This window comes from Lupinus angustifolius, chromosome LG16, assembly GCF_001865875.1.
Source record: "Lupinus angustifolius cultivar Tanjil chromosome LG16, LupAngTanjil_v1.0, whole genome shotgun sequence".
Taxonomy (NCBI): Eukaryota; Viridiplantae; Streptophyta; class Magnoliopsida; order Fabales; family Fabaceae; genus Lupinus; species Lupinus angustifolius.
This window is the reverse complement of record NC_032024.1, coordinates 1,482,940-1,498,410: the sequence shown is the minus strand read 5'-3', so window position 1 is coordinate 1,498,410 and position 15,471 is coordinate 1,482,940. Positions and strand designations below refer to the sequence as shown.

Below are 15,471 nucleotides of genomic sequence, written 5' to 3'. Positions count from 1 at the left end.
AATTAGGTATGCTTTTTAAGCACTCCACTCCCACCAAGAAGAGGACTTATATGTTCTTATCTAAAGAAGCACACAAGTATGTCAAAGCAAAACAAGAATCTTTCAATTTTGATATGTAAAGTTGTAAAGAGTTATATCATCTTCAAAAATAATGGCCAACGGTTTCTTATTTTGAACTAAAACTCATAAAATGTTTGATAAAGATGTGAAGAAAACATATGTATACATATGGAGATGACCAATTAAACTTTACCAACATATTAGATGTTTAATTTTAATTAAAATTTAATTATAAATAATAGCCCTAATAAGTATAAATGTGCTTGTATCTAAATATGACGTATTATATGTATCTTCATGTAAGTTTTTATTTGATTCGAGTTCTTACAAAATAAAGTGTTTTGTAAATTAATACAAAAAAAATATATAAGCCAGTTAGATTCCCGCGTTGGAAATGGTTTTTGCCAGAAAAAGTAGTTAAGGGTATTTCCGAAATTAGACAATAAACACGTGTCACGTTTTCCATGCAAAACAAATAATAAAAGAACAGAACAGAAATTGAAGACAAGACAACACTCGAAGGATTTTCTCTTTCTCTCTCTTCACTTCTCTCTCTTCATCTTAGGGTTTTATCATTCATCGTTGACGAACCATTCATTCCCAATAATATGGACTCCGATTCCTGGATTTCTGCTCGTCTTTCTAATTCCTCACGACGGTATCATTCTCGATCTGGTTCGTTCTTTCTTCTCTTTAATTCAATTTTTCATTTGTTTCAAGTTACGGTTTTTTTAATTGATGTGTGTTGTTGTTGTTTTTGTTATTGCAGATCTGTATCTGGGTGGGCATGAGGATTTAGACGGCGGCGATGATCTCAGGGCGGAGTTCCTCTGCCCCTTTTGTGCGGAGGATTACGACGTCGTTGGCCTTTGTTTCCACATTGATGAGGATCACCCTCTTGAAGCCAAAAATGGGGTATTTTCCTTTTTTCATTTATAAATTTTGAAACTTTATCATTTTATTTCACTATTGAAAATTCTAGCCCTTTATATTTTTTTACCTGATTTATTGTAAGAAGTATGGATATGATGATGACAAGCAATTATTGTGTATATTCCTCTATTATCTCCAAGAGGTTAAGTATTTAATGGATTAAAGCATATAAAGGGAGGACCACTGGAAAATTTTATTTTGTTTCCTTGTAGAACAAAAGTATAGGTGAGCCTTGGTGCAACTTTAAGGTTGTTTGTCCTGTTTCATGGAGGTCATGGGTTCAATTCCTGTAAACAGTCTCTTCGCTTGTGAGAGTAAGACCGTGTATATTTACCATCTCAGACCTCACCAGGTGGAAGTCCTGTGTACTGGGTCGCCCTTTATTTAGAACAAAAGTGCTACCAACTAATGAGTAATGAGAAGTAATGTGGTTGTGTGGATTGTATTCTTAGTTCTTACAACTTGTGGATTGTTGATAATAGAGTTTGAGAAGTGGTCCAGTTTGTGTGTGAGGATGACCACTAGATGAGTGGAGTCCCTATGGGGTATACTTGGTAAAAGAATGAGTTCTTGTCCAAGTTTGTTACTTTTTGTACACAAGCCTATGTTTATGGTGCTTGTTATTTGTGGGAAGGAGTGTTTTCCCCCAACTTCTAAGAAATATTTATTATCTGAAGTGCTTTTTCCTTTGTTTTTAATTGTTTATGTACTGCTTATATTTTCAGGTGTGTCCGGTTTGTGGAAAAAAGGTGGGGATGGATCTCGTCAGTCACATTACGATGCAGCATGGGAATTTTTTAAAAATATCCTTTTTGCAAGTTGGTGTTTTTTTATTTTTGTTATTTTTGGTGTTTCAATTTCTTTTAAAGTGAGATCCTTTGAGGTCAAAATTATTAGTTGTGGATCAAGGTTTCACTCTAGTGCAGGTATTTGATAATTTAAGTAGGCATTTGAATTGTTTAACACTCACTAAGTTTCATGTGACATACTACTCTCTCCAGAAAAGGGGTCTGAAATAGTGAAATGTTATGCCGAAAAGTTACATTTCACCCATCTGTATAATTTTTTGTCGCATGCAGAGTATCATAGATTTCATTGAACCAGAATACTCAAGTAGTTCCTGTTTAGTAAGCATGTTGTTAGTCTATTTGAAATCAATAATTAGTTATTTGCCTTGCTTTATGTGATCAATTTACCTATTGTAGCTAATCATTGTGTGGATATATTCCACTGAGTTTAGTTAGCATTATTAAATGACAGTATAATGTGTTCTTTTCCTAGACCCTGTAGATTCTGTTCTTTCCATATGATTTTAAACTTTCTGTTTCTGTTATGAATGTAATTATGTACATAAAACAGCTCATTGTGTCAGGTAAACGCATTTTATATATGCACATAACTATACATTCTAAGTACTATTTTTTGGCCATATGTTTTGGATTACTTGGTTTGTTACTATAACTCTGCCAGTCTCACACTGTAGATTTCAAAATTTTCCATAACCAAAAAGTACGTGCAGCGCAAAAGGAGGGTCAGGAAAGGAGGCTCTAGTTCAACATTTTCTATATTGAGAAGAGAATTGAGAGAAGGATCCTTGCAATCCCTTCTCGGAGGGTCTTCATACACTGCTTCCCCCAATTCCGAACCTGATCCTCTTCTTTCTTCATTCATTTTTAACCCAACTGCAGTTGATGAATCTTCAAGTGCACAACCTTGTCCATCCGTTGAAGCTACCTTAGCAAAAGAAAGCTCCAAAGACAACTTCTTGGAAAGGTGCGAGTATTGATATTGTTTGATTAAGCTTTCTTTGTTAGAGAAAGAAATGGGCAATCTAGGTTTATGTATATGAAAATCATAGTATTGGATGTATGCGTAGGTATTTATTATTGAAAAACTAAATGTAGTGCCAGAGTGATTGCTTGTTTTCATGTTTGTATGCTACGTCCAATACGATCATTTTAGTATCTTCTCATACCCGCTTTATCGGCTATCTTTTTTGTGTCATTGAGAACCAGTCCAGAACTTAAGTCCATTCTAGTACTGATGATAGTGTATTGTTACAGAAAAACCGAACAGCTGTCAGATAAGGATCAAGAGGAGAAGGCTAGAAGGTTAGAGTTTGTGCAAGGGCTGCTTCTGTCCACAATTCTTGATGATGACTTATGAGAGTGTAGCTTCTATGCCATTATTGAATTAGGTGCAGGAGCTATAAGCAAGAAGAGAAGTTTATGAGTGATGCAAAGTTGCAGTAGCTAGATTAGAGAAATATATATGTAATGTCTAGAATTATGTTCATAATATGCAAAGATGAAGAACCTTTGTTATGTTCCTTATGCTTTATGCTAGTTACAAGTATCCTATGGGAATAAAATTCATGTTACAAGTATAGAGTGGAATTATGTTTCTCTTTAAGCTTTTTATCTATCCAGAGCATTTTGTATGCAAGTTAATTCATAACAAATTACTTATAAGCTAACTAGTAAAGTATTATGTATTCTATGTAACTAGTCTGTTACTATATTTGTTTCATATTTATTACAATAACCACTTCTTATAATTTTTATTCCTTCCAAGTTCTAAATCATATTCAAATAAGGTGTGCAAGTTGCAAATATTGATTTTCTGAAAGGAGTTATAAAGCTTTTAAATTATTGAACAACACTTGACAGAACTCTATGATGAGAGATTTTTTGTGGTAACCGAGTAAAAACCAAAATTCTGCCATTGGGTTAATTAGTTTGTCAATGGCTCTAGCTCAATCTCTAATGGTTTTTCTATGATATGCATATGGTATGTTAATCTAATGTTGAATGTTCAAGCAATAAAAAATAGATTGATAAATAGATGATTCTTTTAAGCTATGTTAAAGATTTGATAATTATCCTGTGCATGAAAAATAATTTGTGAACAGAAGCAAAACATACCATGGAATATAAAGTGTTTTATATTAGTTAGCTTCAAAAACAAGAGATTCAAAGGAAATAGAAAATTCCACAAGGCACATTTTCCTTAAGAGCATCATCATAGAACTAAAATTCTTTAGCCTCATTTAGTCAAACTGATCTATCTTAAAGACCCTGAGAATTTTCACAACTTCAGTAAGCACAATAGCTGGTTCAGTAGTGTCAACTCCAACAAACATACAAGTTTGGTCATAGTAAAAGTTTGGTTATACAGCTATTCAGATGCTGGAAGAAAACCAAACACTGCTATTTCAAGAATGTAATCATTTTACAATAACATTATGCCAATTATGTTCAGCTATCTTGCTTGGATTTTTGTTAAACTTACATAATTGATGGAGAATAATCTATCACTTATGTGAGAGGATTCTACATCCAACATGACCTGTCTTTGAATGAAAGCTGGTTGCTTTGGAGGAGGAAGATTAACAGTCTCACTATTAAGCATTGAAATCACTTTAGTCATTGTAGGCCTCTCTATTGCAAGTTCTTGTACACACAGAAGTCCAATATGTATGCATCTTAAGATATCTGTATGAAAGCTAGGATTTGATATTTGTGGATCTATTAGAGATGTAATGTTCCCATCATTCCACATTTTCCATGCCTACAAACATTCAACTTAATAGTCAAAAATCATATTACTTAGAGTCCGTTTATGAGTTGAGTTTTGGAGGGGAAAAAAAGACTTCAGAGTCGCTTCATAAGTGTATTTCTTGGCTCTCAAGCCTTCATTTTTCCTTCATTCTCGTCCAAAATCACACTCGCAAACAGACCCTTAAAAGAAATAGATTTTTTCAAAATGAGGTAACTAACAAGGTGGAGAGGCTTACAAATCCTAAAAGGTTCAAAGATTCAGAATCCTCATAAAAACTGTTATTTTTTCTCCTGCTAACAATCTCCAGCAGCAAAACACCAAAGCTAAAGACATCAGACTTCTCTGAAAATAGCCCTTCCATCACGTATTCTGGAGACATATAACCACTGTATAACCGTAGGTTAATTTTTTATAGAGAGCAGTTTAATAAAATATTTGGGGAAAAATAGCACAAAGGAAACCTTACTATGTTCCAACAACCCTATTAGTGTTGGCAACATCTTCACTGCGTCCGAAAATTCTTGCTGTTCCGAAGTCTGATATTTTTGGATTCAACTCTTCGTCTAGCAATATGTTACTTAGCTTCAGATCTCTATGAATAATTCGTAGTCTAGAGTCTCTATGAAGGTAAAGTAGACCCCGAGCAATTCCTTCAAGTATTTTAAATCGTTTTTCCCAATTCAGCACCTCACCAACTGGATCTGATATAACAACAAACAGCAGAATATCAACAGAAGAAACCAAAATTAGTTGAATAAGTAAATTTGTATGTTTAAAAGATTCATTTTCCTAACTTATATACTATCATATTGAAAAATGTGATGAGAAAAACAGACATGATGAGAACTAACCAAACATATATGCATCCAAACTTCTGTTTGGCATGTACTCATAGATCAAGATCTTTTCATCTCCATCAGTGCAACATCCAAGAAGTCTAACAAGGTTAAGATGTTGAAGCTTTGATATCACTATAACCTCATTCATAAACTCTTCTAACCCTTGTCCAGATGCTCTTGAAAGTCTTTTAACCGCTATTTCCTGTCCATCTTCCAGTGTACCCTGGAAGAAAATTTCCAGATTGTATCAATGAAAATGTGATTAATGTTGGTAATGAAGTTCATTGTGACAAAAGTACCTTGTATACTGGTCCAAAACCCCCTTCTCCGAGTTTATTAGTTAAGTGAAAGTTGTTCGTTGCCATAGCAAGCTTATCAAACTTATACTGGGAAACCTCTTGTAGTTTAACATTACTCAAGCTATTTATCTGGTTTCTCTTCTGAATTTCTTGATTTGTTTTCTCTACATTGAATATCAAAAAGCTTTTAATTACTCTTAACAGAAAAAACATATAGCATAATTGTAATGCCTAAGTACTTCCTATGTTAACTGTGATTCTGTGAAACACAAATACAATGTCTCATGCATACTATGAAACCATAATAGTTTTTTGTGTGTGTGAAGTTGCCTGCATAATTCAGAAAACTATTTTCTGTAAGTGGGAAAATTAAGAGCAATAAGTCAACAAAAACAAATCAATAATTGTTTAGTCTACCAATGACATATTACTTTGTATTGTTGTGGTCCTTTTCCACAAGATATATGCACCAGCCACAATAAGAATTGTTCCTATTATGACTGTAGTTGTGACAATCACTGTTGTATTCTTCTTCTTTTCATCTGTTTATGAAAAAAATAAAGATAAACTCAGCCTAGACTCTGCATATCATATATATATGTATGAATTATGAAATTATTCAATCATAAAAAAATGATATAACTTACCGAGTTCCGAATATGAAACTTGAATGTTAATATCAGTTCCTCCATTTGAGAACCTCTGCATATCAATTAAGTTTGAAGTCCACCACATACATTTTATGTAAGAATCATATGCATATGCTATGCAAGAGCAATTTTCCAAACATTTAGTTCTACAATCATCATCTATAAAAGGTATCCGCTGTATAAAATCCGGAAGTTTGGTATTCTGAATCTTCAGAAACCCATCACTCTTACCAGCTTCACTCCCATTTGTGACTCTCTCACACTGAAGAGGTTCCTTCCTAACACATCCACTAGTCCAGTTTTGTTTATTCCACTCCTCTTCATTCATTGGCTCAAATCCTCTCAAACAACTACATATAGGTGAACTACTAGGATCACAGCTTCCAAATGTTCCACACATGCCATAAACATCACACTCAGAATTTTGAGATGACCATGATTCAAGCCAATTACTCTGTTCATAATTCCAATGCACTTCATGTAAAGTTCCTTTAGGACTCAACATATATATTAGCAAATCAGACTTATTTGGATAAGTATAGGTGAGATAATAAGAGTCCTCCCTTACATCTTGCCCACCTAATATAAATCCACTTAGATAAACCGTGTTCATGCCCGGTGTCCCAAGAAAGATTTGACCGTTCCACGGTCTACTTCGCCAGTATTGCTGTTCTCCTCTCCATACGAACACTTCAGGCATACTTAACCGGTCAAGGCTCGCAGAAAACTCTCCAATAGATGGATTCTGAGGACTTCTCCATGAGGTGAGTTCCGTTTTCTCGCCGTTAGTTTTATTCAAAGTAAGTTTCATTTGCTGCAGCAAAGTATCACAAGGGTGTTGTAAACTCTGCCATAACATGCTTCCTGAAGTGTTTTCTTGCAACACAAGGTTCCCTGAATTCTGAAGTTGTGCTGTTGTGGAGTTTGATGCAGCAATATTGGACACATTTGTTGACCACAAAATCTGATTTTGTTCATTCATCACAACCAGATTACCATCCTTATATATTTTGAGCATCCCAGAAGAAGAATTATTCAGTGGATGGTCTCTGTTGGCTACCCAAACAACTTGGGGTTTAGCCATATCATACCAAATTCCAAGGTATGAAAAAGTTGAGTTTGTAGGGGTGAAAAATCCTAGCTTGAACAAACCATCATTGGAGCTTAAAGTTTCAGGGTCCTTCAGAATTTGGGATGATGAAATGGTGTCTAGGGAAGTACCTACATGTATAAAACATGAAAGCATTATCAAAATCTTCAAGTTGCTAAAGTGATAGAACCTCATTATGTGAAAATATCTATTGTAATTTTGAGAAGGCAACTAAACTGCTTCAAATACTTGTCAGTTGGTGATAATGTTGACTTGAATAATAGGATTAAGATCACTCTCTTTGTCTGAACACTCAATATTCTTTTTGGTTTTGAGTAAGAACATACCAACCCTCTGAACTAGTAAGCATTAGTGGTTGTTGTTCTCATCAAATATTGTTCCTAAGATTGAACATTAACCTAGTATGGTACCTTTTAGAGAAAAAGATGCATACTCTTATATTGTATGACTTTTATACAATGTTAATGTATTAACTCAAAATAAATAATAAATGATACAGTGACTGTAACATTAATATATTGATTGAGCATAATAACTTCAATAAGAATCTAAATGGATACATATTAAACAAATATAAATTACACTCATAGGAACCCTTTCAACATTTTCCTAAAGATTAAAGTCCTTGTTTAGACTTTTATTTGTGGGTTATTCAAATTTTATCTATAATCTACTTCTATTTTTATTCATAAGTGTAAAAATAAGAACTTACCTTTTAATTACCCCAGAGTTCTTGTGTTGTCTAAGTTTTGAAGAATAAAGTGCATCGAACCCACAGAATGCTAAAACCATTGACATGTCTGAGAAGTATTGCAAAAGAAAATCCACCAAACCCCCATTATGCTAAAACAAGAAAACCCAGTAGTGGAATTGAAAGATGGTGCATTTCAAAGTCACAAAATCCATCATTTAGGTCTAGAATCTAGACAATAAATACCCTTCATGGGAGGTCATTTTTCGAAAGTAAGTTCTACATCGCCTACCTCATTGTCTCCGGAATGGTTTAAATATTTGTTGGCTACTTCTCTCATCACCAATTGATTTTGAGATGAAACCTTAACGATTATACTTGAACCAAGAACATATACAATAGGGTAGGACTAAATGTTCCAATAAAAATATTCTATCGTCAAGATTCAAACAAACTTGAGACTTTAATTAAGGAAAATTAATCATATACCACTTTTAACTAGTACATCTTTGATTGAAAGAAGTTATCTATGTGTAGCAAAGGGGATTAGGTGAAGAATATTATCAATAACTTGAATGACTATGTTTAGTAGGAAATTTATTTACAAATTTCTACTCAATAACTCATTCTCCGGTTTCAAATCTGGTGGGTAGAAAATAAAAACCATCTTGATTAATCTTTAACTTTTTATTGTTTTGAAAGTTAAAATTTAAAGGCTTAGACCTCATGCAGCTTGTAGCAACATGTTATTTCTAATGCTAATATAGAATAATGTGTTCTAATCATATATAGAATGTTGATCCAATAATTGTCATGTTATTTTATAATGCCTAAAGTATCCTTCATCTATTATATGAATAAAAAAATTAATCTTTTTTGGGATGTATGATTTTTCCTTTTAACAAATGTTGTTTCTAAAAATCGAATTATTGACTTTTTGATCATACTAAAAATTTAGTGGAGTCTTACACAACTAGACCAACTTCTTGTCGGTATTGTCTCATGCTTTTAAATGTTGGGAAAGGTTGTATTTTTGGCTTGGAACAAATCTGGATTTGTCAAGCAATTGAGTTTAACACTTTAACAAACATATGGCATTGGATATTAATTGAAAGATGAAGAAACCATGGATAATGTTTTGGCTAGTGATGATATGGTTTATGAAGAACAATGTATGGTTCAGAGGTAGTGTGCAGCTTCATATATATACAACTTTTAGACTTGATATAAATAAAATGGAAATAATTTTGTGGAAAAATGATATTTGTTACTGTGTATGACTTCTCACTTTAGTTAATAGTCCTGAGTTTTATAGTAATGGTTCTTCATAATCATCTCATGAATTTTAGGGCTATTCCACTTTTTGTATTGGGTTGGGTAACCTTAATATATATTTCTTGTCCAATAAAAAAAGAGTGTAATATTTATTAGGAGAGAAGAAAACCAAACAATACTATTTCAAGAATGTAATCATTTTATAATAACAATATGTCAATTATGTTCCGCTATCTTGCTTCGATTTTTGTTAAACTTACATAATTGACGGAGAATAATCTATCACTTATGTGGGAGGATTCTACATCCAACATGACCTGTCTTTGAATGAAAGCTGGTTGCTTTGGAGGAGGAAGATTAACAGTCTCACTGTTAAGCATTGAAATCACTTTAGTCATTGTAGGCCTCTCTATTGCAAGTTCTTGTACACACAGAAGTCCAATATGTATGCATCTTAAGATATCTGTATGAAAGCTAGGACTTGATATTTGTGGATCTATTAGAGATGTAATGTTCCCATCATTCCACATTTTCCATGCCTGCAAACATTCAACTTAATAGTCAAAAATCATATTACTTAAAGCCCGTTTACGAGTTGAGTTTTGGAGGGGGAAAAAAGACTTCAGAGTCGCTTCATAAGTGTATTTCTTGGCTCTCAAGCCTTCATTTTTCCTTAATTCTCCTCCAAAATCCAACTTGTAAACAAACCCCATCTTTTGAAAATGAGGTAACTAACAAGGTGGAGAGGCTTACAAATCCTAAAAGGCTCAAAGATTCAGCATCCTCATAAAAGCTGTTATTTTTTCTCCTGCTGACAATCTCCAGCAGCAAAACACCAAAGCTAAAGACATCAGACTTCTCTGAAAATAGTCCTTCCATCGCATATTCTGGAGACATATAACCACTGCATAAATAGTAAGTTAATTTTTTATAGCTATTAGTTTAATAATAAACTCTTAGAGAAAAAGAGCACACATGAATCCTTACTATGTTCCAACAACTCGATTAGTGTTGGCCGCATCTTCGCTGCGTCCGAAAATTCTTGCCATTCCAAAGTCTGATATCTTTGGATTCAATTCTTCGTCTAACAATATGTTACTTAGCTTCAGATCTCTGTGAATAATGCGTAGTCTAGAGTCTCGATGAAGGTAAAGTAGACCCCGAGCAATTCCTTCAAGTATTTTAAATCGTTTTTCCCAATTCAGCACCTGTCCAACTGGATCTGATATAACAACAAACCACAAAACATCAACAGAAGAAATCAAAATTAGCTGAATAAGCAAATTTGTATGTTTAAAAGATTCATTTTCCTAACATAGTAACATATATACTATCATATTGAGAAATGTGATGAGAAACAGACATGATGAGAAGTTGAGAACTAACCAAACATGTATGCATCCAAACTTCTGTTTGGCATGTACTCATAGATCAAGATCTTTTCATCTCCATCAGTGCAACATCCAAGAAGCCTGACAAGGTTAAGATGTTGAAGCTTTGATATTACTATAACCTCATTCATAAACTCTTCTAACCCTTGTCCAGATGCTCTTGAAAGTCGTTTAACCGCTATTTCCTGTCCATCTTCCAATGTACCCTGGAACAAAATTTTCAGATTGTATCAATGAAAATCATGATTTGTGTTGGTGATGAAGTTCATTGTGACAAAAGTACCTTGTATACTGGTCCAAAACCCCCTTCTCCGAGTTTATTAGTTAAGTGAAAGTTGTTCGTCGCGATAGCAAGCTTATCGAACTTATACTGGAAAACCTCCTTTAGTTTAGCTTTACTCAAGCTACTCATCTGGTTTCTCTTCTGAATTTCTTGATTTGTTTTCTCTACATTGAAACATCAAAAAGCTGTTTACTCTTTACAGAAAAACATATACCATAGTTGTAAATTGTAATGCCATTGTACTTCCTATGTTAATTGTGAATCGCAATACTATGTCTCATGCATAAGCCATAAATCTATGTTCTCTAAGTGGGAAAGTTATGAGCAATAAATCAACAAAAACAAATCAATAATGTTTTACATGTTACCTTGTATTGTTGTGGTCCTTTGCCACAAGATATATGCACAGGCCATGATAAGAATTGTTCCTATTATGACTGTAGTTGTGACAATCACTGTTGTATTCTTCTTTTCATCTGTTTATGAAAAAATAAAGATCAACTTAGCCTAGACTCTTCATATCATATATAATGAATTATGAAGTTATTCACTCATATAAAAGAAACATATAACTTACCGAGTTCTGAATACGAAACCCGAATGTAAAGATCAGTTCCTCCATTTGAGAGGCTCTGCATATCAATTAAGTCTGAAGTCCACCACATACAGTTTATGTAAGAATCATATGCATATGCTATGCAAGAGCAATTTTCCAAACATTTAGTTCTACAATCATCATCTATAAAAGGTAGCCGCTGCGTAAAATCCGGAACTTTGGTATTCTGAATCTTCAGAAACCCATCACTCTTACCAGCTTCACTTCCATTTGTGACTCTCTCACACTGAAGAGGTTCCTTCCTAACACATCCACTAGTCCAGTTTTGTTTATTCCACTCTTCTTCATTCCTTGGCTCAAATCCTCTCAAACAATTACATATAGGTGAACTACTATGATCACAGCTTCCAAATGCTCCACACATGCCATAAACATCACATTCAGAATTTTGAGATGACCATGATTCAAGCCAATTACTCTGTTCATAATCCCAATACACTTCATGTAAAATTCCTTTAGGACTCAACACATATATTAGCAAATCAGACTTATTTGGATAAGTATAGGTTATATAATAAGAGTCATCTCCTTCATCTTGCCCACCTAATATAAATCCGTGAAGATAAACCGTGTTCATATCAGGTATCCCAAGAAAGATTTGCCCGTTCCACGGTCCACTTCGCCAGTATGGTTGTTCTCCTCTCCATATGAACACTTCAGGGACACTTAACCGGTTAAGGCTTGCGAAAAAGTCTCCAATAGATGGATCCTGAGGACTTCTCCATGAGGTGAGTTCCATTTTCTCGCCGTTATTTTTGTTCATAGTAAGTTTCATTTGCTGCAGCAAAGTATCACAAGGGTGTTGGAAACTCTGCCATAACATGCTTCCTGAAGTGCTTTCTTGCAACACAAGGTTCCCTGTATTCTGAAGTTGTGCTGTTGTGGAGTTTGATGCAGAAACATTAGACACATTTGTTGACCACAGAATCTGATTTTGTTCATTCATCACAACCAGATTTCCATCCTCATATATTTTGAACATCCCAGAAGAAGAATTTTTCAGTGGATGGTCTTTGTTGGCTACCCAAACAACTTGGGGTTTAGCCATATCATACCAAATTCCAAGGTATGAAAAAGTTGAGTTTGTAGGGGTGAAAAATCCTAGCTTGAATAAACCATCATTGGAGCTTAAAGTTTCAGGGTCCTTTAGAATTTTGGATGATGAGATTGTGTCTAAGGAAGTACCAACATGTATAAAACATGAAAGAATTATCAAAATCTTCAAGATGCTAAAGTGATCAAACCTCATTATATGATAATATCTACTTTGAGAAGGCAAAGAAAGTGCTTCAAATACTTGTCAATTTCTGATAATGTTGGCTTGAGCAATAAGATTAAGAGGACTCTCTTTGTCTGAACACACTATTTTTTTGGGTGTTGAGTAGGGTTATACCAACCCTCTCTACTAATCTCGATGTATGACTGTTCTTATCAGCAAGTATAGTTTCGAAGATTGAACATTAGCCTTGTATGATACATTTTAATCTAATGAAGTCTTATACTATGAAACAAACTCCTTCTTAGTGTGTGATCACAAAATATTTGATAGTCAATTGATATATTTTGTCTCGTGTTTATATTGTATTATATTAATATACAACAAATGTTGTGTTTAATTGTATATAGAGGGTAATTGCACCTTATACTTTAGAATTTTTAAGATAAAGTTAAACCAAATTCGAATGTTAATTTATTGATTGAGTATAATAATGTCAATCATTCATCATATTTAATAATATAAATCAATACACATTATACTAGTACAACCCTATCAACATTTTGCTAAAGATTAAATAACATATGCTATTTATAAATAAATAAGATACAAAAAGTCAAAGTCCTTGTTTAGACTTTTATTTATGGGTTATTCAAGTTTTATCTGAAAAAAGTAATGGTCAAACCATTCGGCTCTAAGTTTTGAAGAAGAAAGTGCAACGAAACCACATAATGATAAATGCCAAAATCATTCACATGTCTAGAGGTTTTATTCATTTCTCATAAGCCACAAAGATCACATTTTCACCGACCAGAACACTTTCAATAAGTTACTTTCCTTTGTATTGGATCCAATCTAAGTATACTTGTGATAAACCCTCTCACAATCTTAAATTAACATGGTTGATTCAATGTGAATCTAAATGAAGGTTGAGATAATGAAACTAGCTATATGATTGAAATATAGTATTAGGAAGGATCAAAAGGAATAAGTTATTCGTTGTAACATGTGAGACCTGTAATATTTTTTGGTTTCCGCATGTATCTTTGTAATTGAGGCAATCATGTTTGAGTCGGAAATATTCACATGTATGTCTATAAGACTCGAATTCGAGACTTTGCTTAATTGGTGTTGGTCTAAGTGTTACATGCTTAATTCTTCTTAAACAAAGTCTAAGGTTCGAGTCTTGTAAATGAAAAAATACTTACTGAAAGTTAACCCCATATACCTATAAATATTTTCGGCTCGAACATGATTACCTCACTTATTATGTCCTATTCCCATTACAATTGCTTTTATTTTTCTCACTTGTTATTAACGACAAATTGATAAAGTCCTCACATATGAATCAAAACTAGAGTCAAACTATCGGATAAGATGATTTTATATATAAGTAATAATTAACTATATATATAATTATGTATAAATATAAAATTTTATTTAATTAATAATTATGTATAATTATATTGAAATAATATTTTTTCAACTTTTTTGGATTGGAGGAAAACAAAATATTAGAGTAGTATTCCATTTTTATTTATTTTAAGTTTAACCGAATTTAACATCAGATCAGAATTTCTCCTATTCAAATTGGTTCAATCCCTCATTCAATTAAGACGACAAACCAGTTTTCAAATCCAGTATGTGGATTACTCAGTCCAGTATGATTTTCACAATATTAATATAAACATTCAATTATTTATAAACTTTTATATTGATAGAGTCTGTATAGGTGAGTGTAAATATTTATATACATATTTATATTTAGTATGAACTCTTTCCATTCATAAGAAATGAAATATACCAAGTATAAAACGTTGAATATGTTCCTATGAGACTAAATATTGAAGTAATTATCATCCACGCGTCTTCACCGCACGTTGTCGAGTTACTATCGTTATGTGACAAGTAGTTGCTACTCCATTAAGATATTATATTGTAATTTTCAAATATTTGTTGTTGGATTTATTTATAATCTTTATCTAAATCTTTCTACCTCACTTGCCACCTCATCATGTAACTAAGATAAATAAACTTTCTCACAATTTTCTTATTTTTCATACACCATATATCAGACTTTCAAATTATTAGTAAATTTTTATCATGGAGTTTAATCTTTGCTTTATATATAAGTTTATATCTTGCTCCTGACCTTGACACGGTTTTGATGAAGACAACAACATCACAAAAAAGAAGAAAAGGAAGATGACTTATGAAGACAAATGAAGATAAAGCTTCAAGACATTAGATTAAGTCTTTGTAAGTACTTCTATCATAAACTCTTAAGTATATACAAGTATAAATTGCTCAAACTATTTTTTTAAAAATGTGAGACACTTTTAAAAGACTTCAAACATTTTTCAAAAATAGTGTGTAACCTAACAGGTTACATGTGTGAGAAAAGAGTTATCCAACTGAAAAACTGATTTTTGAAAGCTGAGTAACCGATTACTCAAAGTGAGTAACCGATTACTCAAAATAAATTTTAAGTATCTGTTGGACAGAGAGTTTGAGTAACCGATTACTCAAAGTGAGTAACCGATTAC

General features: G+C 33.0%; 2 protein-coding genes and 2 long non-coding RNA genes across 8 annotated transcripts; 3 read left to right on the top strand and 1 right to left on the bottom strand.

The window, feature by feature from the left end:
• LOC109330283 (protein DEHYDRATION-INDUCED 19 homolog 4-like) lies at positions 572-3,513 on the top strand. The gene is made up of 5 exons (XM_019564426.1): positions 572-735; positions 830-975; positions 1,719-1,796; positions 2,507-2,766; positions 3,057-3,513. The coding sequence occupies exons 1-5, from the start codon at positions 669-671 to the stop codon at positions 3,157-3,159; spliced, it is 654 nt and encodes a 217-aa protein (XP_019419971.1). The 5' UTR covers positions 572-668; the 3' UTR covers positions 3,160-3,513.
• LOC109330284 lies at positions 1,805-2,383 on the top strand. The gene is made up of 2 exons (XR_002105652.1): positions 1,805-1,935; positions 2,111-2,383. It is a non-coding gene; the product is annotated as an uncharacterized LOC109330284 (long non-coding RNA).
• Positions 4,003-13,042, bottom strand: LOC109330210 (G-type lectin S-receptor-like serine/threonine-protein kinase At1g11330). Of its 5 annotated transcripts, none has more exons than XM_019564296.1 (7): positions 11,671-13,035; positions 6,124-6,234; positions 5,693-5,856; positions 5,406-5,616; positions 5,021-5,255; positions 4,790-4,940; positions 4,003-4,563 (listed from the first exon to the last, which is right to left on the bottom strand). In XM_019564296.1, exons 1-7 carry the CDS (start codon positions 12,956-12,958, stop codon positions 4,255-4,257), a joined length of 2,469 nt encoding a protein of 822 aa, XP_019419841.1. In that variant the 5' UTR covers positions 12,959-13,035; the 3' UTR covers positions 4,003-4,254. The 5 variants fall into 5 exon arrangements, with proteins under 5 accessions (XP_019419841.1, XP_019419842.1, XP_019419845.1 ...); XM_019564297.1 differs by lacking the exon at positions 11,671-13,035 and adding an exon at positions 6,340-7,704; XM_019564298.1 differs by lacking the exons at positions 4,003-4,563; positions 4,790-4,940; positions 5,021-5,255; ... (1 more) ...; positions 5,693-5,856; positions 6,124-6,234 and adding exons at positions 9,635-9,958; positions 10,173-10,323; positions 10,407-10,641; ... (1 more) ...; positions 11,094-11,257; positions 11,462-11,569 and having other exon boundaries at positions 11,671-13,042.
• LOC109330212 lies at positions 4,732-10,206 on the top strand. The gene is made up of 2 exons (XR_002105642.1): positions 4,732-4,763; positions 10,147-10,206. It is a non-coding gene; the product is annotated as an uncharacterized LOC109330212 (long non-coding RNA).